We start from the raw sequence: 26,260 nt of genomic DNA on the forward strand, positions 1-26,260 counted from the left end.
ACCGGCAAGCCACTCCAGTATCCCTGCCAAGAAAACTCCATGGACAAAAACAACAGGCATATAAAAGTTACGACATTGGAAGATGAGCCCTTCAGGTTGGAAGGCATCCTACATGCTACTGAGGAAGAGTGGAGGACAAGTACAAGTAGATTCAGAGCTGATGAAGCGGCTGGGCCAAAGCCGAAAGGTCGCTTAGTTGTGGATGTGCCTGAAAGTGAAAGGAAATGCTGTAAAGAAAAAAAATATTGAAATGTTTAGCTGATGATGCATCATGATGTTGAAAACCAGATATCGCCCAGCATTCTGGGTGAAGTGGCCTGGGAAAGGGTTTGCGCTGGCAGACATTCCATGGCTAGAAATGTGATGTTACTAAACAAAATTAGCCACTGAATCAAAGCAATGCTACAGGCACTATCCTGGCCCACCTTCATGCTGAGTGCCTTGCTCTGAGGAAGGACCCTCCGGAGAGAAAAATGATTTTTTTTCCTCAGAGAAGAGGGGGGAAAGATAGCCAGTGCTGCATTAGCAGCAGAAAAACGAAGGCAGGAGAAATGGAGAGTTGGGATGTGGTGGGAAAGGATGCGTGGAAGTGGTAGGAGAAGTGGAGGTGGTGGAACATGGGTAGACAAACTAAGGCCCGGGGGCCAGATCCGGCCCAATCACCTTCTAAATCTGGACTGCGGATGGTCCAGGAATCAGCGTGTTTTTACATGAGTAGAATGTGCCCTTTTATTTAAAATGCATCTCTGGGTTATTTGTGGGGCATAGGAATTCATTCATTTTTTAAAAAAAGAATATAGTGCGGCCCCCCACAAGTTCTGAGGGACAGTGGACCAGCCCCCTGCTGAAAAAGTTTGCTGACCCCTGTGGTGGAACCTCAACACAGTTGTGTGAGAGTTTTAAGCACAAAAATTGATTTGTGCTTCTTTTTTGTAAACTGCAAATAAGTTTTAAAGCTATTGTCTTTACGCTAGCAGTGATGCAGCCAGATGAGAGAGAGAGAGAGAGGGAGAATGAAAGATCCAGGTAAATAGATAAAAATGTGATTACTATTTTTCTGGTAAATTAAAAGCGTTTTGAGTTTAGAAATCCCTTTTCTAAGCAATTTCCTAAAGCAGTTACAGGTCAATAAGCAGGAGCGTTTTCTTTCCAGATGTCTTATAGAGAGGGAGTCTCCCTCTCTATCAGATCTCTTCTGTATGGAAAAGAAACATTTGAAATTATTTTAGCAGCTATCTCACAAATCAACTCGTTGTTTAAAGGTTTCAAGAGGATCCTCTGGACGTTTGCCTCAAACCAGTCAAGTGTTTATGGCTGAAAGCCGATGCCCTAATGAGTATCATAAGGGAACGGAACAATATTGCATTCCGTCGTGGGCAGAAAAGGCTTACTGTGTTAGGGCTGTTTCTTCTACCTCTGTGGTCTCACCTGAGCCCCTTCTCCAGAATTTTGGAGATTTTGCTTGGCGATACCGGCATTCGATGAGAATAAGCTGCAAGCTCTGGTATTTCTTTCTGTTGAATGATGTGGCACCAGGCTAAGATGGATTTTATCTGTCTAATGACCCATAAGTCCTTTTTTATTTCCTGAGATCTGTCTTGCTGCTTTTAGAATTTAATGACTTCATTTCTCCCCCCCCCCCAACTTTGGAATGTGCTGGCTTTTTAACTCTTTGGAAGTATTAGCAGGTTTCCAAAATGTACATCGCTTCTTGTGAATTGGCAGCGTGCTTGCGATCCCACGAGACCTTCCGTAGGGGCGAGGAGAGAGTGTCTGAGGCAGGGAACTCCTGGCATTAAACACCTCTCTTCCCCCTTTCTCAGCCCATGTGCTGGGGTATGCGTTGCAGGTCGGGGAGAGGCGACAACAAAGGAAAGGGAGACAAGCCCCCACTCTTCCCCAGACCACTGCAGTCATTTACAGTGCCTGCATTGCACATAACTCTCTGGCGGGCTGGAGCCATAAACAGAAGCACTCCATACGGCAACCTTTTTGTGGGGAGGGGAGAGGGGAGACCCCACTTGCCGCGCAGAGCTGGTGGGCTGCCTGCAGTTTCCAGGTTCCCAGATAGTATAGCCCTGGCATATATATTTGTGCCACAGTTGTTTCGAATTGAATAGGATGTGCAGGTTTTTTGAGTTGCTGCAAATGGCTGGACTGCAGCTGGACTACTGCAATGCGCTCTGCGTGGGGCTACCTTTGAAGGTGACCCAGAAACAAATACCGTATTTTTCCGTGTATAAGACTAGGCTCCCCGCCCAAAAAAATAATAATGTCAAAAATTAGGGAACTTGGCCCTTGAGTCCTGAAGATTGCCCTGTGCACTCTTAACCTATTCTAATTGCGTTACTAATAGCCTTTTGGTGGGTTTATCTTTCATGATTCAGTGGTCTTGTAAAGATTTCCAGATGAACATAAATAATCATGGGTAAATTATAACTCCACCTGATATGCAGTAATGAGATTACCACACCTAACATGGCTGTTCCAGCAGCTGTAACCCAACGTGTTGATTGTGGACGCGCAGTCTCATAGGAATGAATTCCTGAAACAACAGTACTTCTAAACAGTTAGGCATATGGTGATTTTGTTTTATTTTCAATAATAATAATAATAATTTTCATTTATACCCCACCCTCCCTGGCCAGAGCCAGGCTCAGGGTGGCTAACACCAGTAAAATTACAATAAAAACATAATGGGGGGGGAAACAAACCAATTTAAAATACAGGTTAAAATACAATTTAAAATGCAGCCTCAATTTAAAAGTCACCCATAGATCAAAACCATAAGGGGGGGGGGAACTGAGTCCAAACCAAAGGCCAGGCAGAACAGCTCTGTCTTACAGGGCCTGCGGAAAGATGTCAAGTCCCGCAGGGCCCTAGTCTCTTGTGACAGAGCGTTCCACCAAGTCGGGGCCAGCACGGAAAAGGCCCTGGCCCTAGTTGAGACCAATCTAACCACCTTGCTACTTGGGACCTCCAAAGTGTTGTCATTTGTGGACCTTAAGGTCCTCTGTGGGGCATACCAGGGGAGGCGGTCCCTTAGATATGTGGGTCCTAGGCCGCATAGTCCTTTACTTTCAATGATGTCTACATGAAGATTGTATCACATCACTTCACCTCCCATTCACACAGTAGACGTAACTAGCTGCTCACCTGGTAACAGGGTCACTCCCCACTAGGCAGATGGGGCATATGAAATGTGACTCACAGCTAATTTAATGTATCGTTCTGAGTTTATGAGGGTTTATATGACCGTATGCATTTCGGCTTGTACCCTTCACTGAATCCATTGGCTAAAAGTCGCCTTGAGCAACCAATCAATAAATGGTGGATGTTTTATAACCCAAATCCTCCTTTGCAGTGCATGAGGGATGGAGAAATGGGCAATGTTTCCCCCTTTTGTGTCACACAAACCCCACTGCTCTCTCAATGTGCAGGACCAGCCATGCCCATATATTGGGACATTACTAATGTAGGACTTGGTTGCATCTGCTTCCCTTGAAAAAATATTGCAGGAATTTAGAATGTACTTTCTTTGCTATACCTATATAGCAGCATAGTCTTATTGATTTAATAGAACTGTGTGGCTTAACGGCCCCCTGTGACCACTTTGCAAGAATATAAGGGGTTTTGTTTCAGTAAGTGTATGGATTGTACACTTGATGACTAGAGACCTTTTTAAAGCTGCAGGCTTGGTGGCACATTGTGGTTCATGCTGAGCTCCCACTGGGCTTATTAATGTCCCCCCTCCCCCAAAAAAAGCGTAAGAGGAGCATAAGAAGCCCAGAAGAGCTGTTTGAGTCGAACCAAATCTCTGTGTAGCCCAGCAAGCATTGTTCAACAGTGGTCAGTTAGATGCACTTCAAACGTGTCAAGCAGGGGTACAAGAATGGATGATAAGTATGGGAAAAAACATCAGTTTTGGGGGTGCCTGTACTTCTATACATCCCCTCTGCATCAAGCATAATTTCATTTTTTAATTATTATTTCAGTAGCTTCGGTTGTCTGAAAACTCCACCCCAACATATCTCTTGCGATCAGTGTGCATTACCCGTTTCTTGAATGCAACTGGTGCTTATTTTGTGGTAACGTAAAAAGAGAGAGGCTATGTCTATATTTAGAAGAGCTGTGACTACTGGCAGAAAGAAGTGGTTGATTTGTGGGTGGTGGTATTTTGGGTCACAGATCAGCAGCAGTGGTTTGCAGCTCAGCCTAGGGCTTAAATACTTAACCAGTTGAAGGGGGGTAAGGATAGGCATAAGGGTATTGAATAATTGCCAAGCGTTTAAAGCATTACTTTGCTGAAACTATGCAAGATAGATTTACCAAAGGACCTACCTGATCATAAAGGGGCTTGTATTGCAACAGCTGCAAAAGGGGGGGGGAGTCCATTCCAGCAGGGTGGTGCAAGGCAAACTTCCTGATCCTGGAGCAAGGCGTGCTTCTATAGCCTATCAGTTGATGGATGGAGGGAACGGACCTTGTTCCAGAAAAGAAATGATTCACTGGGAGTTCCTTTTAAGCTCCCAGCTGTTTTCTTTTTCTTTTTCCCAATTTTTTAAATTGATTTTCACAAACTTATAAACACAAGTAAACAAACAGACATAAATCATAACCTTATTAAAACTTAATTATTAACTTTGTTAAGTGACTTCCTTGTATCCCCCTAGTTGAATTTCAATGCATATCATTTTAACGGTTTTCCAAATCAAAATTCTTAAATACTTAACTTAATCACTTAACATCTTTTTTACCAATTCAGCATTAAACATATTAATTTATCACATTACATATTTAAGTCCTACGCCTATCTGGTAATTGCAAGCTTTTTCCAATTAATTTAACTTAACGTATTTAACTAAATAATCATTAAATTTTGTCCATTCTACCTGGTACTCCTCCTCCTTCTGGTCACGGACTCTTCCGGTCAGGTTAGCTCTGAAAAGTCCATCATCTTCATCTGCCATTCTTCCACCGTTGGTACTTCTTGCGTTTTTCACTTCTTAGCTAGTAAAATTCGAGCAGCTCCCGGCTGTTTTCTTGAAGCCACATTGGGACCTGCCTCACATCAACAGCACATAGGATGCCAGATGTGGGGCAAGAGGGGAAGGTTTGCCAGGAACAGTCTTGGCAGGCTAAAGTTGGCTCATGGGCTCCGCATTAGCAGGTCGGTCAAGATGATATTAGCATTCTACTGACCGCATTGTCACCTCCTGCTATAAGGTGGTGAGAATAGCCAGCCAGGGACTATCCACTAGTCTCTCAGGAGCAGATCTGCAGATTCCAAATGTAATAAAGGTAAAGGGACCCCTGACCATTAGGTCCAGTCGTGGTCGACTCTGGGGTTGCGGCGCTCATCTCACTTTATTGGCCGAGGGATCCGGCGTACAGCTTCCGGGTCATGTGGCCAGCATGACTAAGCCGCTTCTGGCGAACCAGAGCAGCACACGGAAACGCCGTTTACCTTCCCGCTGGAGCGGTACCTATTTATCTACTTGCACTTGACGTGCTTTCGAACTGCTAGGTTGGCAGGAGCAGGGACCGAGCAACGGGAGCTCACCCCGTCGCGGGGATTCAAACCGCTGACCTTCTGATCGGCAAGCCCTAGGCTCTGTGGTTTAACCCACAGCGCCACCCTTGTCCCTCCCAAATGTAATAGTAAAATGGCTAATCTGTAAACATTTCCCCATCTAAAACTGTGCATCATGGGTTTCCCAAACTTGGGTCTCCAGCTGTTCTTGGACTACAACTCCCATTATGCCTAGCTAACTGGACCAGTGATCAGGGATTGTGGGATTTGTAGTCCAAAAACAGTTGGAGACCCAAGTTTGGGAAACCCTGTTTTTACACTGTGTCCCAAATATGCTTTCCATATAAGGGGGAAAAAAATTGGCATTATTGATCTGACCCATCCATATATGTTGTTTCTTAATGATGCATACTTAGAAGGGGGGAAAATCAGTAGAAAAATATCATAGTGGATAGTTTTCCATTAGAGAATAGTTTCCCCTCCCACGTCTCTAGGTCTGATTGACCCCATTTCCCACTGAAATTAAACAAAAATAAAAGAAAAGAGGGAGTGGTTTTTGCAACACAATGGAAGAATTGATCCCTTTATTGGAGGAGTTTATGAACTGGCGCAGGTTAGGGGAAATACTTTTATACACCTTTGAGATTTGTTTATGATCCCCCTCAAGGATAAAATGGGTTTAAAAGATCAGATCCTTACAGTGCCAAATTATGCATGATCCTCTAGGCTTCTATGGCAAATCTTAAGGACTTGCAGCCTTTAATCAGACCTGGCTTGAGGCTATATGGTCTGGAGAGTTAAGGTGTGATGGGGTCTGGAATCTGGAAACATGGACCACAGGTCAAGAATTTAAGCTTGTTTAAATCCCAGTGAATCACATAAACTGCACATGAGCACTTAATTTCTCACTTATGTGGTTTATTGGATTAAATCTAATGGATCTCATTTTAAAATGGAATAATGACAAAGTCTACAATTTAAAGGGTTCCTTTAGGCCCTTTTTAGCTAGGGCATGTGTTTTCACAATGAGCCTTCTGAAGCCCCAACTCTTTTTCCCCCAACACCACTGCCTGCACTGCAAATGTTTTTTCAAACTCAAAATATGGCATGTCCTACGGTAAGATAATTATTTATTTGAAAGATAAGTTAAAATGTCCCATTGCACACACAAAGCTGCCTCTTTACACCTATAAATCCTGTTTCTCTTTCATAAGAACTGAACTCCTGAGAGCTCATTGGCTGTGTTCAAATGTACAGTAATGCTTAACCATGGTTTGTTGCTACACAGATAAGCTACAGTGAGCCTTGTGATTCTATGTTTCTTCGCTTCTCCTGCTCCTTGGTGTGGCCTTAAAAAGGAGTTCAGAAGTGTTCACTTCCACGTGGAAGCTTGTTCAGATGTCCCAATCCAAACATATTAATTTCTGATTAATTTGAACTATGATTTTGTCCTGGCTCCTGCCCCAGTCACTACATCAGAGGCTCTTACTTGAGTTTATGAGAAATACCTTTATTACAAAGCAAGTACAGCAATAGGTGAAAGCTAACTCAGTCCCAGAGCTTCTTCAAGTGGGATGGAGAGGTTAACTGAGCTAGGAGCAAGACCAGAATTCCAAAGTCCAAGATCAAAACTGCACAAGAGTGGCAAATCTATCCTAGCAGGTTGAACATCCATCCAGCAATAAAGCCTCAATTGTGAAAATTAGCCTTGTAAGAATGTGTAGCCTGATGCACTACACTGGTGTGTGCATCTCTTCCCAATGGCAGAGGTGTTGCCTGGCCCTTGGACACAACGCCAGACCCCATCTCCTCTGAATCCTGTTCAGCCACCCCAGGCTTAGGCTCTGAGCTCTTCCCGGGCTCCAACAACATTCCTTTATCCACAAGGAGAGAAGAAGCATCTGGGACTCTTGTTCTAGCGTTACTGCCTGCCCAGGAAGGGCTTCCTCAGACAGGCTTTGCTCAGCCTCCCCTCCCTCTTCCTCTTTCAATGCCTCCAGAGTCTTCCATCTCAAGTCTACGCCCGAAGGCAATGACAGACTTGTGAAAGGTTTGTTGAAAGAAGCCAAAATTCAAACCATAGTGTCAGGGAACTGCCATCGGAACTAGAGGAGGAGGCGAGGCTCCACAGCGATGCTGGAGAGGGGCCAAGCAGGGAGAGAGGCAGGTCTCCGGTTGGGGAAGAAAATCAGCGCAACACCAGGGATAGAGGGGGGCCGATGGGGGAAGCAGAGAGCAGGCTCCAGGACTCTTCGCAGGAGACCAGCGAGGAGAGCACAGGTCCTCCGCTGCCCACACCCACCCTGCGCAGAAGACTTCCGCGCAGGGAAAGTAGGCGGCGACTTGGCATCAAAGAACTTCTTTGCTGGAAGATGTTCAAGAAACGCCCACTGACGGATTCTGCTAGCGACTGAACAGCCACGGAGTGGATAGCTGTCCAGAGAGAAACGGTTTAACCAGGCAACCTAGCCCAGAGCGGCGGTAACTTACGCACAAGCAACCCCTAAAGCCATTACACATAGGTTGTGAAGCTGGCTTGTTTCTGCAAGCTGCAGTTAAAATTCACCACAGTTTAAGGTTCAGACACAACACTAAACCGCAGTTCATCCCTAATGAAGCTCCTTGCAGCTGCACCAGAAAGGAGGCGTGAAGCACACGATCCTTCCTTGTAACGTGAAAAAAAGGCTTTGGGAGTAGAGACAGCAATCATAGCCCCAATTATCCTTCCACTTCCACGCATTTGCGGGACATGGGGTAAGCGGTATGGAGTCACTTGGGACAAGCTGAGTTTGGCTGGCGTTGTCCATCTGCAACATAGAGATCATAAATGCTGGCCCACTGTAAGCATTTAACCAAATGCTGGAGCATTGTAAGCAGTACTAAGATCATTTATATAAACTTAAGCATGCTTGAACAAGCAGTACTGTATAAAAATCCTAAGTAATGTTGCTGCATTAACATTTAGAAAAGAGGGTTAGCTTGCTAAGTGTCAGTTTTGTTTAAAACCCATTTTTAAATGGAAGTAATGATCTTCTGTAACAAATTGCAGGTATTTAGAGGGAGTTTCTCATTTGCAGTTCTCTAGTCTGTCAAGGCTTTGGATTTAGTGCCGGGTAGTTGAGTTGTTTCCTGCAAATCTTACTGTTTATTAAAGCCACAATCTGCTGCAGGAAATGAGGGGTGCGCAAAATCCAGCTAAACAGCCGTGAAGTTCTTTTGCAAAGGAAATATTGCATGGCACCACTGTTTTTAAAGCCTTTCCAGCTATGAGGGAATAAAACAGTAAGATGCAAATTGAATGACTGATGTACTTCATTAATTAACAGAAAATAATTGTCCGGTAGCTGGACAGATTTACAAGTCCACATGTGGCTTAATAACAGTGTGTTTCAGAGAGCAGAACCTGGAACAATGTGCTTAATAATGTGTGTATGTTCATGTTGTTTTAAGTAACTTATTTTTGAGGCATGCTTTGTGAACTGCTTCTCCTTCCTCGTCCTCCTCTTTTGAATATGAGGTTTGTTATGAGAAGTTATGTTTCCCTTGCAAGATTTAATTTCTGAAACTGTTCCTTTAATTTTCCTAGGGGAGGAAACCGTGATTGCTGTGCCACATGGGAGCCACAGTGCAAGAATTACTGTGAAAGGACCAGCACACCTTGGTATGAACCCTTTTACACATTACTAACAGAGAGGAGCTTGGACAAAAGTATTCCATTTGGGTGTTTTTGGGGTTATTGGAGCTATAGTTGAAATACCTTACTTCTCCTGCCTAGGCCTGATCCTGAAGTCCTATGGGTGTGCTCAGTTCCTCATTCAATTACCATCACATGATGGAGAGAGTGGGGATGTGCTTGGTGGCTGTGTCCCCTCCATTGCATCCACATCACTTAGGACCACCACCCTCTATATTAGGGGTGAGGAACCTCTGTCCTCCCAGATGTTGCGGAAGTCCCATCACATTAAGCAAGCATAGCTAACGGCCATGGATGATGGGACCTGTAGTTCAGCAACTTCTGGTGGACTGAAGGTGTTCCATACCTGCTCCATACATTATGGGGTAGTGGGGGAAGGTCTGAGCCTGTTCTACCTGTATAGGCTCCCTCCCCAGTTACGAACTGTGAGCTATCATAATCAAAAACTCTGGTGCAAGTAGGAACGGGGGAGAAAGCTGGTAGAACGTGAATGTGAATCTACTTAATTTGCACTTTCTGAAATAGCGTGAGAGTCAAAACATAGCTGTCCTTTAAAAAGTCACACTTGTCTGAATTTTGTGGTGGTGTGTTTCACCACTGAAAGAATTTGTACAAAGCTGCAGAGATATTAGTGAAAGTTAACTTATAAAAAGTGTCGTAGTAGGCAAAATTGCTTGCCAAAATTTGAATTGGGCAAAAAGTGCATACACAAATGAGTATATTAAAAAAAGGAAGAAACTACACTAAATTACTGATAAATTCCACAAGGCGTGGTGGGGGGTTTAAAAACAACACCTTGCCAACTGACGCAGAAATGTGAAGAACTGAATTTAAGGTTGGAAAAATTAGAGAGTGAAAGAGATCAAAATTGAAAGAGGAGGCTAAAACCTGCTGAAGAAACTCTCTACTTCAGCTCTTTCCCCCTCCAACAAGCTACTAGGCCAAGTTTAAGATGTTGCTGTTGGCGTGTAATTCCCTGAACAATTTGGAACCAAGTTACCTCTGAAAAGTCCTTATCTTGTATTCCCCTACCCAGACTCTTGGATTCTTGACTCTTGGGTTCTTGACTCTTGGGTTCTTGAGGGAGACACCCTTAGTAGTGTTGTATGTTCCCAGGGTTCATCGAACATCCAGTAGGACTCCAGTGGCATTTGCCATCTGGAACGCATTCCCAATGAACATCTCATAAGCATCTACAATACAGTGGTACCTCGGGTTAAGTACTTAATTCGTTCCGGAGGTCCGTTGTTAACCCGAAACTGTTCTTAACCTGAAGCACCACTTTAGCTAATGGGGCTTCCCGCTGCCGCCGCTCCGCCAGAGGACGATTTATGTTCTCATCCTGAAGCAAAGTTCTTAACCCGAGGTACTATTTCTGGGTTAGCGGAGTCTGTAACCCGAAGCGTATGTAACCTGAAGCGTATGTAACCCAAGTTACCTCTGTATTGGCATTTATGTGCCCACTTAAAACGTCAGTTCACCCAGGCTTTCCCTGAACAGTGATCCAGCTATTTTGATGTGTTAATCTGGCCTACTGATTTGCGATATATTTCCTATGTGTCTTATGAACATAGCTGTCAACTTTTCCCTTTCCTTGCGAGGAATCCTATTCGGAATAAGGGAAATTCCCTTAAAAAACGGGAAACATTGACAGCTATGCTTATGAATGTAAATTTATTCTTGACTAGCGGCGTCATACCTTGCACTGCTCAGGAATTCTAAAAAAAATAAAATCAAAAATTGTTTTATTCAAACGTAAACTAAAACATGCTCTTTGATCTAAGGAACCATCGTGCAAAGTTTGGTTGCGATATTTTAAGAGGCGTCCAAGTGCATAATAAACAGACAACTATGCTTCATGTAAACAAGTGCTTTGTTTATCTGTCCTGAATCTTCCAACATTCCACTTTGTTGGATGTTCACAAGTTCTAGTTGTTTTGAGATGCTCAGCTGTTAGAACCGGTCTTTTGTTTACAAATGCGGAGAAGGAAGCTGTCTGGGTTGCAGAGAGCTTTGTTGTTTTCATCTTGTTGTCCTTTAAATGCTTGGCCTTCCCCAAATAAATCAGATAAGGCCACTCTTATTATTGTCACTTTCCCTTCATTTGGCATTTGAAATGGTTTATTTTGGGAGGAAGGGAGTTGAAGTGAAGGGGGAAGGGTGTTGGAATATATTATAGGCTTTCCAGAAGCTGTTTTGCTAAGAGCTTCAGAATCCAAAATAAGCCAGAGTCCTCTGAAAATAATCCCCCTGCTGTAGAAACAACAAAACCAGAAGCTAATATTTTTACAAGTGGCTAATGCTAGATAACCAAGTTCATGAACTTACAACCGAGTCTAGCTGGAAGGGAAGCGAAAGATGCTAAATTCCTGACTTTTTAAATGACAGAACCTTGCATTTTAAACATTTAGCCATACATGTGAATTCTGTTTTTATTCTTTATGGATATTAACAGGAAAACATGTGGCTTACAGTTTGAGGGGATTAAAATAGGTGTGCGTTTAACGGAGACTCATGTTCCCTATCTGGGAATTATGTGCACAATGGTGGTGGTGGAAAAAGTTCATGAATTCCAGCAGGTAGGTTTTCTGGCAGGAGAAGCTACTCTCAAATCCACAGACGTCCAAACACGACATGACAGGTCTGCACCATTTTATACTTAAATCAGAGACACATATTCTCTACCTATTCTTTTTGTGTCCAAATGGAAATAATCACTTTGCCGGAGAAGCCCCCTTAGATTTTATATAGCTGAGCTGCTCACACTCACATTTATTCCTTCTTATAAATAATGTTTATTGGTTTGTCATGAACACATGCACAAACTAACATATCCATGCAGACGTTGGCCAACTCACACACATTGCGTTTTTGGTATAAAAGTTACAGAGATGCAGTTACACAGAGCCAGGATTTCAAGATGAATCTATATAGCCCAACCACAATGAATTATGGTGGGGAGGAGGCTTATATGAGACTCCCTATTTTTATAATAAAAAATTCTAATTTCCTTAAATCCGATTTCTTTTAAACTGCAAAAGTTGGCTTTTAAAGATGCCTACTAAGGGTGTGAGATAGGATCTTGATAACCCCTCACTCCTTGACCTTAGGTTCTGTACATCACAATTTGGAATTTTGATGGATCGTGTTTCAACTTGTGGGTTAAATATATTTTAGCTTCCAACCAGGAGCAGGCAATCTTCTTGCTGTATAGGCAAATGGCAAAGAACTTTATTAATTTGAGTGTCAGTACATCTCCAAACCCTTTACAGAACAGAGTGAATCCATTGGAGCATAGTCACTGTGTGCAAAGTCTCTCTCTCTCTCTCTCTCTCTCTCTCTCTCTCTCTCTCACACACACACACACACACACACACACAAACACACACACGGGGGGGGGGGAGATACCAGCTAGTTAAGCAGCTAGTCTCTTACAACTTATAGCATCACTACTCAGGTCTCACAGCTGTGGCTGGCGCTGTGGTCTAAACCGCTGAGCCTCTTGGGCTTGCTGATCGGAAGGCCGGCAGTTTGAATCCCTGCAACGGGGTGACCATGCGCTCTGGCTTCTGTCGCTGTGTCACGTTGCGGCAGAAGCAATTTAGTCCTGCTGGCCACATGACCCGGAAAGCTGTCTGTGGACAAATGCCGGCTCCCTCAGCCTGAAAGCGAGATGAGCGCCACAACCCCATAGTCGCCTTTGACAGGACTTAACCGTCCAGGGGTCCTTTACCTTTTTACCTTTTAGTGGACTCAGTACGAACTTTCAAGACTGTAGTAGTGGCAGGGACTGGAAGGACATTGATGAGTGTGCTTTGGGGAAAGGGGAGCTGGAGTTTGACTCAGGAGAGGGGGGCAGTGATTTGTGGGGACTGGTACCAGCCAGGAGGCAAGAGCCAGAGACAGGGGAAGCTTCAGAGCTGGAGGGTGGAGCACAGGAGGAAGAGGAAGAGGGAGGTCTGGCCAATGAAGGGCTGGGTGCTTCCCCATCCTCTCCTGTGCCAGTGTCTCCCAGAAGCAGGAGAGGATTGAAGTGGGAAGAACAGAGGCAGCTACTACTCAGGTATAGTCTTGTCCTGCTTACGGGCTGGTGGTGGAGGGGCATGGCCCCCTGTTCCTGCAACTGCTCCATAGAGCGGGATATTCAGAGTCATAGAAGCCTTTGTAAGTGTTTGCTTTTGATAATAAAGAGCTAATTACAGTCTGTCAGGGAACTGCCATTGGCTCAGGGGTGAGAGGGGAAAAGCTGGGTGGATTACAGAAAGCCCCCAAAGATCGTGGGAATCAGCACTTCCTCAGCGGAGGAAGGTAGCCATGCCTCTAGTGGAGAGGAGATGCAGGGCTCGGAGGAGGCGAGGCGGTGCCAGGACACCTTGCCTGAGCAAAGCGGGGAGGAGAGAGGTCCCCCGTTACCCACGCCTTCCTTGCGCAGTAGGCTTCCGCGCAGAGAGGGGAGGCACAGACTGGGCGTCAAGAAACTACTCTGCTGGGGAAGGTTGAAGGACCACCCACTCTCAGATTCTGCCAGTGAATGAGCAAGACACGGAATAGAGGCGCTCTGCATTCCAAAGGTTTTTATCACCAATAAGAAACCTTTAAAACAGACTATTGAAGCATATTGCCTGATTGCTCTCGAGCAACCAACCTATACCTCTTACACAGTCATACCTCGTGTTGCGTTTGCTTCAGGTTGAGCGTTTTCAGGTTGCGTCCCGCAGTGACCCAGAAGTACCGGAAAGGGTTACTTCCAGGTTTCGCTGCTCGCGCATGCGCAGACACTCAAAATGACGTCATGCGCAGAAGCGGTGATCCGTGCATGCGCAGACGCGGGTTGCGTTCTGCTCATGTTGCGAACGGGGCTCTGGAACAGATCCCGTTTGCAACCAGAGGTACCACTGTATACTATGTGTTGTGTGCATTCCTTGGCTGGGAAGTGGCTGTGACAAGTACTGATCTGCACTCCATCAGCTGGCCTGGCAGCCTGCAGATGGTCAGCTGGTTTTCCCAGCCAGTGAAGACACACCTGGCCTTATAAAATCTCTCCACTCAACGCTCAATTCCTTAGTCTGGCCAGCTCACTGCCCCTGAGTGACAACAGACTCTTCCTTCCTCTCTGGTCTAGTCCTGCTCTTGCCTTAGCTTCCCTGCCTGATCTGCTACCCCCAGTTTTTCTGTGATGACCTTGGTGCTACCTAATTGGTATCCGATCTCCAGCCCAACCATGATAATGTCTCCTGCTTCTTGTTCAGCTGATCACCACCTATGTTTGATAGACTCGGACCCCACTACAGTTTGCCAAAAACCAAGCCCAGACCAGACACCAACTACAAACACCTACTGTTGTTAAGGGTTCCTGCACTCAAATTTGCTCAGCTGGCAATCAGTTTAGGCTTATATCTGATAAAGACACATGGCTGGTGGACCCAAAGCTTCCACTGCATAGGCCAAAAGCACTTGTATTTAATATTGCTCCTTTGGCCATCCCATAGGGACCAAATTATGAGTGCGGTAAGGCTGCTGAAGACCTTATTCTCCCATGAAGCTGATAATATTCGCCCTTCGGTTAAAGTTAGTTGGGGTGATATTAAGAAAAATGCTCACCCACAGCAACAAAGCCTTGTTCCACTTAGGTTGTAACTTCATCCATATGCCGACTTTTCTGCCTTTTTTGGGTAAACCTGCACTCAGAATTAAATAGACTTTTCAGGCCATCACTTGCTGAATATGCCTGGAAAGCCACTTGCTGTTATATTTCCAGATGGCTGCCAGTTAAGTTTGCAAAATATTACCTTGCCCTTTGAAGAAATAGCTATAAAAAAATATATTACGCATGCAGAGTGTTTTGTGTTCATTCCATAGGGAAGCTGCTATTGACAGGCTATGGCTTAAAGCAGGTGAGAATATACGGGAGCTGAGCTTACAGGTAGCCTGTGGAGCAAATCTTCATCTCTCTGTGTGATGGAATTACTTGGAAAAAATGAGCAGCTGGGTTTAAGCTTCCCTGCTGAAATCCAGGCTGCCTTTGCATAACTGTTAGTAGAGAACTGCTTAAGGCATTGGTCTAATCCAGGGGTGTCAAACTCAAATTCATCGGGGGCTGCGCCGCCGCTAGAGGGCAGACATTCTCTGGCTTGTAGGCTGCCGTGCACGCGCTGAAGAGGCGGCTTTCTTGTGTCAAAAAAAAAAAAGCAAGAATAAAAGGTGAAGGCTGGCGGCCGGCGGCGGCTACACGGGCCACATGACGAGGTCTGGCGGGCCGGATTCGGCCCGCGGGCCTTGTGTTTGACACCCGTGGTCTAATCCATCACTGGCGTTGAGTGATGTTGTTCCAGCAAATGGGTTGTGATTTTCTACATACCTGCTTGTCCATTGAACCATAAGGCCTGTTCAGTGTTTAGATGCTATAAAAGTCTTCGTATATTCATATATATGGGTTTTTTGGGGGGGGGATAGGCTATATGCCTGAGTCCCTTTTAATTCGTAGATCCAACAAGAATCCAATGGCTGGAATAACCAGACAACTTTCTTGGCAATGGCCTAAGTGTGGGTTTTTAAGGTACAAGGATGTGGCGTTGGGCCAATGGTTTCTGACCCAGATTTATTAATTAACTTTGGTTACAGCAGTCCACACACTTCAAGGGGAGAGAGGCTATGGTTTAAGTAATAATCTGGACTGAGCCATAGTGTAGCAGTTAAGAGCATGAGTTTTAAACTCACCTCAGCATGTACTAGGTGGTCTTATATGAACTTCCATCACTTGGCCTCAGCCCCCACCTGCAGTGTGGATGCCACCATACCAGCCTACCTTACAGGGTTGTTGTAATGATTACTATGACATATAAATGTGGCTATTGCTAGCATTATTTATAGAACATCAAGTGTTTTTATCTCCTAAGGATTATAAGTGCTCCAGAGCCTACTTAAATGAGTCAAGTTGTTTTTAAGGAAATCTGACAGATTATTTCCTCTCTTTTTTAACAAATGAGTTTGGGTACACTTCTGTCTAGACACAGTGGACCAATTATATGCCTCTTCCAGCCCTATTGCTTTCATTGGAATTAGACCAAGGATAAATTTGGACCAAAATTCCTTTATCCAGTAAAAGATATTGTTGTTTCTCGCTCAGCTGTTGCATTATATCCTTGCTTTTAACAGAGTTGGGGAATGTTTCTCCTCAAGATAGTTCGTGCCTTAGGCCATTCGTGAATATTTCAGGGGGCATATCAATGGACCTGCATGATTTCACAAATTATAAAGGATACTCGCTGGCCACAATGAGTTGTGGATCAGTTAAGGAACAGGTAGCTGCTGCTTCTTCTTTTTTTGGCGATCACTCATAACCGAGTAAGATTGTCTTCCATAAACATGGTTTTAACAACGAGTCCGTAAGTGACTGTGGAGGCCAATTCTGGATCTACACGTCCTTCCACAGTGGGGACATTGGTTTCCGGGGGGAAGTTGATCACGGTGTGGATTTGCCAAGCATGCCTTCCTCTTAGCACGTTTCTGCCTTGCGTCCTGAGTTCGAGTGTCTGTAGGACAAGAAGCAGACAGTAGGAGTAAATGGGCAATACTTGAATAGAGAGGGATGTAGAAGGTGTGGCCTAACTAACATCAGATGCAACCCACTATATTGTAGCAGCAGTAGCAAGCTTCTTCAGAAACCTTTTTACAGGGCCAAAAGGAGCATATTAGGGGTGCCAATTGGGATAACAGTTCCACAAGTCTTTAAAACATGCTGAAGTGGAATCAGGTGATCCTACCAAAACAAAACAAAAAACCAAAAAACCAAACAAAACCCAACACTTTGAATTGTACATCATCTTTCATGGGCAAATGTAAGGAATTTGTACAGTGTATGTGCAAATATTAAACACTGGGATAGCTGTGCACATACATCAATTCTAAGAACTTAAAAAATGAAAGCAAAAGCAAACAAACTTTGGTCATATTTTGTCCACGATCTGAGTTACAGTGATCTGAAATAATACCTCAAAACCACTTAGCTCTGAGATCTAAAGCCTTCCCCCTTTCTAAGCAGTTTGTTGCTCAAGCTCAGTGGCAATAATATATTTGACCAGGAAAAGGGAGAGAGGTCTGCAAGTGAAGCAAAGCTCATTATTCTGTGAGTGTGGGTGACAGGCTTGACTCGACTTAATGTCTTTTTTAGTTGTAAGGCCGTTCAAGGCAATCAATTTTCTCCTTATCTGCTGGCCGTGAACCAGTGCTAAACCTGTTTTATTTCTAATGTATGAAAATACATTTTAGCTCCTTCAGGATATATGTAGTGTGGCAATTTGTTCCCTTTCCAGAGAATTAGATTAAACAGCAATCCTGGTTAATCCCCTGTCACCCGACAGCTGTAGTTATCGCTTAAATATATTGCACCCGGCTACCTGCCTTTTTACAACTGTATCCCATGTCACTACTTCTCCCAATCTACTTTTTGTTAGAACATCAATGTTTTGGGGTTTAGTTTTGCCTTTCAAGTGTTCTCCACAACCCACTAAATTGTGGCGTGTCCTTTTCCTGTTTCAGTGATTGAATCAAAGACGCTGCAGGGAGACAGCGGAGAACACAGCTTTGGTGCCCCGGGAACATTCGTTATTGAAAACACGACCGTGGAATTTCAGAAGGGCGCAGAAAGAGAAACGATAAAAATCCCAGGGCCCCTTGGAGCTGATTTCACTATCAAGGTAAGATGTTGCCTCCCTCGGGTGTGCAGACTGAAGATCTGGCTGCCAACACAGTTGAAGCAGCTTTGTTGTTTAAAAAGGACAACAACAGACAAAGGGAGAGAAGAAGCTGAATTAGGATTTATAAGGTGTCAGGTGCTCAGGCCCAAGGTAGGCAGGTGGGCTGCTGTCACATAAGCAGGCAGCCTAAAGCCAGACTCTTATGCCAATTTAATAGTCAAGGCATCCCCTCAAAGAATCCTGGGAACTGTAGTTTGTTAAGGGTGCTGAGAGTTCGAAGGTTCCTGTTCCTCCACAGAGCTACAATTCCCATAGTTCTCTGGGAAGAAGGATTGCAGCTCTGAGAGGGGAATAGAGGGTCTCCTAACAACTCTCGGGACTCATAACAAAGTATACTTCCCAGAATGCTTTGGGGGTAGCCAGGGCTGTTTAAAGTGGTGCCATAGAGCCTGAATGTAAATGTGGCCTGATTCTCTGAAAGACTGTTGAGTTACTCCCATTCTTACATGTATTTTCTGGCCAGGTGGGTTGGTGCCCTTTGATCCTGACGTTCTAATCCCAGGATGTGGATTTAGTAGCTAATAGAAATGCCTGCTGTTTGCCAGCCATTGAATATTCTCATATTTATAGACCACCTGTTATCCCAAAGATGCTTAGCCACATTGCAAATGTACATACAGCAGTCCCTTCACTTCTCAAATGGAAAAGTGGAAGCTATTGTTTAGCCCATTTTACTATCCAAGTTCAGATATTTAAGGGGAAGAATATGGTAGCCTATTTAAATTGCAGGAGGAGTTTGGTCTGGCAAGATGGGGCTATTTTGTATGAGCCCAGCCCAATTCTAAAGCAAGTTATTCAGGATTTATACCTAGTTAATGCAAGCAGCACTTGATTAAAAGTGAGTGCAGGTTAGAGACCACAGCTTCAATCCTATTTGTTAAAGTTGCTTTAGAAATAAGACCCATGGACTTTGAGTGAGATCAAACCCCACCTGTTGACTCCCACAGTGGCTTACATAAACTAAGGGCTCAAGCAGACTTCATTTTTCCACATTTCCAGGCACAGTTTCTCACTTTAAAGTGCTGTGTCCAAATGCTTTTTTTTGTCTCAGAACTTGCCATGTGAAAAACCTGCTGTCAGAGGCTCAGGAGCAGAAGAGCAGGGGAGAGAGCAAATAGAGAGCGGAGGAGAGGAATCAGAGGGGAGCGTAGGGGAATATGACAGTGGCCTGAGAGATTCCATGAGCTTCTCCAGCGAATCAGAAGATTCCCAGGAGGGGGCGCCTATGGTAAGGGCGAGGGGAGTCCCAGGGGGGACGTTCCATAAACAAGGAACCAGAGGGGAGTCCCAAAGGAGTAGCGGAGGATCAGGACCAGTTCCCCCACCAGAGCACAGTGGGGGGGAAGAGTCACATGAGTCAGGACCAGCTTCTCCTCCAGCGGGGAGAGAAGATGAGTCAGGGGTAACCACGCCCCCATCGGGGAGTGGGGAAACGGAGGGAAGGCCAGGTCCAGCTAGCCTCCCCGAAAGAGGGAGCAGTGACACAAGTGTAACGGTCAGAAGGAAAGTGGGAGGCTGCGCGCGCGCGCCAAGTTCAAATGTGGAGGAGCGCGGGACAGCAGAAAACCCGGATTGGGAGCCAGGTCCTAAAGCCCGAAGGAGGGGGGGAGAAGAGTCGGCGGACTCAGCGTCAGAAGAATCTAGGAGGGCTGAAACTCCGACTAGCAGGAGGACCCAGAGAAAGAAGGAACAGAGGAAGAGGTGGAGTAAGGCTAGAATCTTAAGCTGGTGTCAGGGGGGAGGAGATTCAGATGGGACTTCTACGGTCTAGGGCATAGACGTAGCGTTGCGCGCTGCGCGTGTGGAAATGAAACTGTACTTCAATAAAGACTTTTTTACTTGAGGAAGAAGCAGCGTTGGTCTTGTGTGAGCTGGGACCTTGGGCAGCGCTGACACCTGCTCTTTACTGACAATCCTTTTCGGCAATCCACAGAAATCCACACTGCCGTTTGTTCTAATTCAGCAGTAAAGAGCAGGCTTTTGCAGGGAAAGCTCTGGGACAAAAGAAAAAAAAGCGTGCTTGGACACAACTCTTTAAAGAGTCATTTTTTACACCTGCTTTAAATCCAGTAAGCAGGTAGCATGGCAAGCTTCCTTGGGCAAGAAGAAGGGCAACCACTGAAAAGGTTTTGCCCTTTGTTACTACCTGCTAAGCTTCAGAAAATGAGGCAATATCAAAGGAGGGCAAAGAAGGTGTTGATATGGGAGCAGGTGTTCTCTTGACTGATAAAAGGTAAAGGGACCCCTGACCATTAGGTCTAGTCGTGACCGACTCTGGGGTTGCGGTGCTCATCTCGCTTTATTGGCCAAGGGAGCCTGCGTACAGCTTCTGGGTCATGTGGCCAGCATGACTAAGCCACTTCTGGCGAACCAGAGCAGCGCACGAAACGCCGTTTACCTTCCTGCTGGAGCAGTACCTATTTATCTACTTGCACTTTGACGTGCTTTCGAACTGCTAGGTGGGCAGGAGCAGGGACCGAGCAATGGGAGCTCACCCCGTCACAGGGATTTGAACCACCAACCTTCTGATCGGCAAGTCCTAGGCTCTGTGGTTTAACCCACAGTGCCACCCGCGTCCCTTCTCCTCTTGACTGAAAGGTTGCTTTAATTGTACTCCAGCCCTGCCTTAAAGGAACTCAGAGGAGCCAGTGGTGGAGCAAGCTGATCGGGCGCCGGGGGTGGCGTGTGTGTCCTGCGCCCAGGGGTGGGGCCAGCCACCTGTGGGGGCGGGGCGAGCCAGGGCAGGACGCTCTGTGGGGCCTCCAAGGAGTCTGCCTGCTTCCTCCCACTCAGCCACCCTACATCTGAGGGGGAGACAGGGGGCAGACTGTTTGGGGCAGCGCAGAGCCTTTGAGTGCCCAAGCCGCCGGGTCACTCCCAGGAGAGACGCGTGGCTTGGGCGCGCTGCAGGCCGCACAATGAGTGCCGCCCGGCATTTTGTCACCCCCCCTCACTGGTGACACCCAGGGTGAACCGCCCCCACTGCCCCCCCTTTCTCCGCCCCTGAGAGGAGCATACAAGGTTCAGCTGTCCCCATTTTGTCCTCACAACAATCTTAAAAGGTAGGGTTAATAAAGAGAGAAGAACCGCGCCAAGGTCACACAGTGAGCTTCAGCCCTAGGTGGGCATTCGATGCAAGGTGTTTGCAACCTTAGACCAGCACTCTAATACTGAAACCATTGGCTGAGAGGATGTGGTTGGTTTGAAGCTGCTTTTTTTGGTTTTGGTTTTTGATTGTGTTGTTTTAATGACGTGCTTGCCGCATTGCACTCCTTTGGGAGGAAGGATGGGATATAAATTGAAAATAATAATAATAATAATAATAATAATAATAATAATAATAATAATATAATATAGAAATAATCCCTCCACTCCACTGGATCCAATGTATTCTAAGCCTTTAATGGTAAGCAATGCTTCTCTTCACATGTCGCCCACTTCTTCAACATTTAGGTGCTCCAACATATGAAATGGGTGATCCACAACAGCTCCTAATCTTGGGGATATCCAGTTCATATGAACCCCTTCTCCAAGGGTGCAAAACCATGGGTGCCTGTGCAGTTGGGTGGTGCCAGCAAAGGCGCATTCTGTGGCCATCTGTGCCACAGAATGGAGGCAGACATGGCAAAGAGAAATGGCGCCACTGATAACCTGTGAACTGGGGCCGTGATGCCGACATAAACGGCAGAAGATAACAGTGCCTGATAAACAAAACCCTTTCTGCTTTAAATTACAGTACTCCAGATTTCCTGCTTGCAATGTTTCTAAATTCCCCCCTTGCCTTTTTTTTTTGCCTCGCCGCTTTCCACACTACGCTTTGCACATGAATTATTCTGTGACAGGCCATAGAGCGCTGGCCCTCGGTATACAAATGTGTTGTAATGGGACTCTCTCTAGGCCAGATATGCTGCCCCCAAAGACAGCGTGGTTCAATTCTTCTTCTACCAACCCATAAGTCATCAGTGGAGACAGACAGAGTTCTTCCCCTGCACTGTGACATGTGGAGGAGGTGAGTAACGGATGTGGGTTGGGAGTGTGTACAGCTGTGGATTTTAAGTGGTGGATTTACAGCTTTCTAGCTGTATTCTTTTCTTTTCTTTTTAATGCTATAAATTCATGCTGGGTTGTAACACTGAGCTCCTCCCTGTTTGCAGTGCAGAAGGCCAACATTTGCAGCCAGTTTAGTATGTGGTGATGTTTTCGGTGTAGCTACCAGGGCTTTTTTTCAGCCGGAACTCAGTTCCGTCCCCTCTCAGGTGGGCACCAATGCCATTATAAAAGAACAAGGATTCATGGTGAGTTCCAGCACCTCTTTTTCTAGAAAAATAGCACTGGTAGCTACTATTTAAAAAATATCAAGTTGCATGTTTCAAAGGCACACTGGAATTGTAGCTAGTGTTTTGGGGAAGGCATAGTAAGCATTTAATTTTACACAGAGTGCTTCTCAGTAGTCTTTATGATAGCTTTAAAAGACCGACAGGTATTTGTATTTCTGTACCATAGATGGGGGTAAGGTGAAGCAGAGGTGGCAGTGGTTAAGGCAGAACTCTGCGTTCACCACAAGGTACAGTGCTACCTTGGTTCTCAAACTTAATCCGTTCCACTCCTGAAACCATTTGAAAACCAAGGCATGGCTTCCGATTGGCTGCAGGAGCTTCCTGCACTCAATCGGAAGTCGCAGAAGCCACGTCGGATGTTTGGCTTCCAAAAAACGTCTGCAAACCAGAACACTCAATTTCGGATTTGCAGCCTTCGGGGGTCAATTTGTTCTACAACTGAACCATTCGGGAACCAAGGTACCACTGTAATGTTTGATTTATTCAATAGGAAATTGTGTGTCCCTTAACTGTACATAAAACCTCTAAGCGGTTTACGAAGAGCATAAAAATACACATTAGCATTGTCAATAAAAGTCAGCGTTAAAGACAAATTCATTTGGAAAGCAAGTTGAATTAAAACAATAGTTTAAAACAGGCACCCCCCCCAAACTCGACCCTCCAGTTGTTTTGGGACTACAGTTCCCATCATCCCTGACCACTGGTCCTTTTAGCTAGGGCTGATGGGAGTTGTAGTCCCAAAACAACTGGAGGGCCGAGTTTGGGGGTGTCTGGTTTAAAATGTAAGCTGAAATTGCAAATTAAAATACACAACAGCTTTACATGTCTGGCTAGGATTAGAGTTGTGGTGCACAGAGGGCTATAGAGGGAAATGGAAGGCAGGGCATTTCCATTCCACGAACTTCATTACAGTTATAGAAGGAAATTTAGGATGCTAGCCAATACCTTTTTTAAGAAAAGCAGTGGTGACTGATCAAGGCACTGTTGCAGGCAAGGGAACGAGATAATTGTGCAAAATGTCCTCTCCCCGGTCTTTCTAAATTACTGCTTCAGCTGCAGCTGCTGCTGCTCTTTAATGGATCTGCAGGGATCATAAAGGGTCACAAGTGTGCCACAGACTTTGCAAATCTGCTCATCTGTCCAAAGGTTTGCGACCTTTCCAGCGACGAGTGTTTGGCCTGCATGCCGTAGTTGGCGCAAGTGGGGTCGATAACAGGCAGCCGGGTTTTTTTTTGAAACTCACATCGCTGTTGGCCAAGAGAGCGCTGGCCTCAGCCGATTGAAATGAGTCCTCTTGAGCCATTGGGCTCAGCTGCCGAGGAGTTATGAAATGTTTATGAACATTCCCAGCCCTCGGAAGGCTTGAAAGTTGTCATCGCACAAGGCCTTACAGGCACACGGGGATGTGTGCTATTGGAGGGGAGAGGTGCAGCAAGAAAAGATGGCGTTACCAACGTGTTAGCTGACCGATGGCAACTATGCGAGAATGTTTGCGTGTTCGTGGAAGAGGGATGCGAATGTACTTTCCAAATAGTGTGTATGTTCACAGGGGGCATTATGAGTGAAGGTGAGAAGTGTGGAGTTGGGGGCACATGTGAGAGTGGAGGAGGAAGGGTCACAGAACACACAAATCTATCCATACAGTGGTACCTCGGGTTACAGACACTTCAGGTTACAGACTCTGCTAACCCAGCAATAGTACCTTGGGTTAAGAACTTTGCTTCAGGATGAGAACAGAAATTGTGCTCCGGCGGTGCGGCAGCAGCAGGAGGCCCCATTAGCTAAAGTAGTGCTTCAGGTTAAGAACAGTTTCAGGTTAAGAACAGACCTCCAGAACGAATGAAGTACTTAACCCAAGGTACCACTATATATCCTTGGTTGCTGAATGCCTTGGAACTGGTACGTTTCGTCTCCCGAACAATCGAAAACCAGAAATGAGTGTTCGGGTTTCTGAACGATTTTCAGAAGCCGAATGTCCAGCGCGGTCGAACTGACTCCCGGAATGCATTCTGTTTGAGAACCAAGGTACGACTGTATGTTGGTTTCCACTTAAATGCATATTCCTCTCCCCAATGTAGGTTACCAGCTGAACTCTGCAGAGTGTGTGGATATCCGTTCAAAGCGTGTGGTGCCAGATCAGTACTGCCACTACTATCCTGAAAATAAGAAACCAAAACCTAAGCTGAAGGAATGCAATATGGATCCCTGCCCTTCAAGGTTTGTATTGCCAATTTATAAATGGATGGGTGGATCCCAGTCGGCGCACTGGGGAGCCGGGTGTCTGTGTCAGTGGTGGAGGGAAGGTTTTGCTTTTCAGTAAAGAAAGGAATAGTGGCCACCAGTATTATTTTTGCACACACCTCTGTGAATCAGTTCATTTGATTAAATGGGTGCTGTGATTCTGTCTATATATCTTGGAAATTGAACTTACTATTCTTGGGCAGAGGTAGCCCTCCAGATGCTTCAGGGCTACAAGTCCCATCCTCCCTGATCACTGGCTGTGCTTGCTGGGGCTGATGGGAGTTGTAGTTCAGCAGCATTCGGAAGGCACCATATTCGCCGCTGCTGTTCTTGAACAAGAAGGGCTGAGCCAAAAGTTCTTGTCATTATTGGTAGGGAAAGAAGGGATAATTTAAGCAGATCGCTTTCAGACGAAGATTATATATGCACAAATTTATTTATATTTGGAACGTATTTGTCCAAACAATAGTGACCCATGAATCAATGTATATTTAAGGGAAACAGTAAGTTCTTCCATTTACATATACGTTATATAGTTCTGTAATCTTAATTATAATTTTTGTAATAATTGTTTAGGGTTGCCATATTTTGAAGAGCAAAAAAGAGGATGCCATGATGGCTATTCAAAGCAAATGAATGCAGTTTGTCCCAATTTCTACCCCAGAAAAAGAGGACATGTCCGGGGAAAAGAGGACACATGGCAACCCTATTTATTGTTGTCTTTTTAAAATGGTTTATGTATTCTTTTTCTTTCTTTTTCTTTTAACTCGTAATATTCTTAATTTTTTTTAAAGATGGAAATTAGACTCCGAAATTAACAAGGCTAAATAGTTTATCTGATTTGGAGTTGGATAGATAAAGCTAACTCTCTTATACTGAATAGTCATGCAAGAGTGGTGGAGGAAAGGGTATCCATATTTTTCACAAACAGAGCAATTGTTGTGCATTGTATGTCTGTTTCTCTGACACTGGCTGCCTGAGTGTAAGTGTTTCAGCTTTTACCACAGTCTGGAAGTAGCCTTTCCTTAGACTTGGGAAAATTTGCTTGATTTGGAGGCAAATTAGTAACCTTTGCTGCCTATGAAAGCTGGAGAAAAGGCGAAATACTTTGAATTTTGTTTTAATTATTGGAATTAAAGTTGGTGATTATATCAGGATTTTGGGGAAGAAGAAGAAAATAGACTGACTCATGGTTTGATGATAGATATTTCTGGAATGCTACGTGTGAAATGAAGGGAGCATTGGCTAACATGCAAGAAGCCAGAGCAACTCATTATTTGCAAAGGGTGCAAAGAATTGCAGCAACACTTTCACTAGTTCCGGGTGCTTCCAAGAGAATGCAGAGCCAGCTGAAGAAAATGTTAGCCAAACAATTAAGAAATGGTCAATTCATTCTGCCTTCGCTTTAACATTTTTCACCTGTGAAGCACAGCTTTCAGGTAATACGGCTATCAAAGGTCTATTGATTCCATTCAGAATCAATACGTGAGGAGGGTATTCCTTGTACCAAACAGAACACCACCTTGTTATGAGCCAAAGCTAGTCTGTCAAAGTTGTCATCTTCACTGAATACCAGGATGGTAACATTATTAAAGGATAAAATTATTCTATGGAAAGAGCCAGAAGCTTTCAAAGTTAGCACTGATTTATATCCCAGACAGTGACTGAGTTAAATCAGTCACTAAGTGAACCGCTGTGA

General features: G+C 45.0%; 1 protein-coding gene across 2 annotated transcripts in view; it reads left to right on the forward strand.

Moving 5' to 3' along the window:
• ADAMTSL3 (ADAMTS like 3) overlaps positions 1–26,260 on the forward strand; it is a 274,771-nt gene that overhangs the window by 155,764 nt on the left and 92,747 nt on the right. For both annotated transcript variants that reach the window (XR_008327567.1, XM_053365546.1), the window contains exons 7-10: positions 9,120–9,194; positions 17,766–17,923; positions 21,881–21,992; positions 24,399–24,537. Coding sequence is in view for 1 of the 2 variants with exons in the window: in XM_053365546.1 (XP_053221521.1) it covers positions 9,120–9,194; positions 17,766–17,923; positions 21,881–21,992; positions 24,399–24,537 (484 nt within the window). In the remaining variant the exon portion in view is untranslated. The remainder of the gene's footprint in view (positions 1–9,119; positions 9,195–17,765; positions 17,924–21,880; positions 21,993–24,398; positions 24,538–26,260) is intronic.

The sequence above is a fragment of the Podarcis raffonei genome, chromosome 14 (assembly GCF_027172205.1).
Source record: "Podarcis raffonei isolate rPodRaf1 chromosome 14, rPodRaf1.pri, whole genome shotgun sequence".
In the NCBI taxonomy this organism is placed as follows: Eukaryota; Metazoa; Chordata; class Lepidosauria; order Squamata; family Lacertidae; genus Podarcis; species Podarcis raffonei.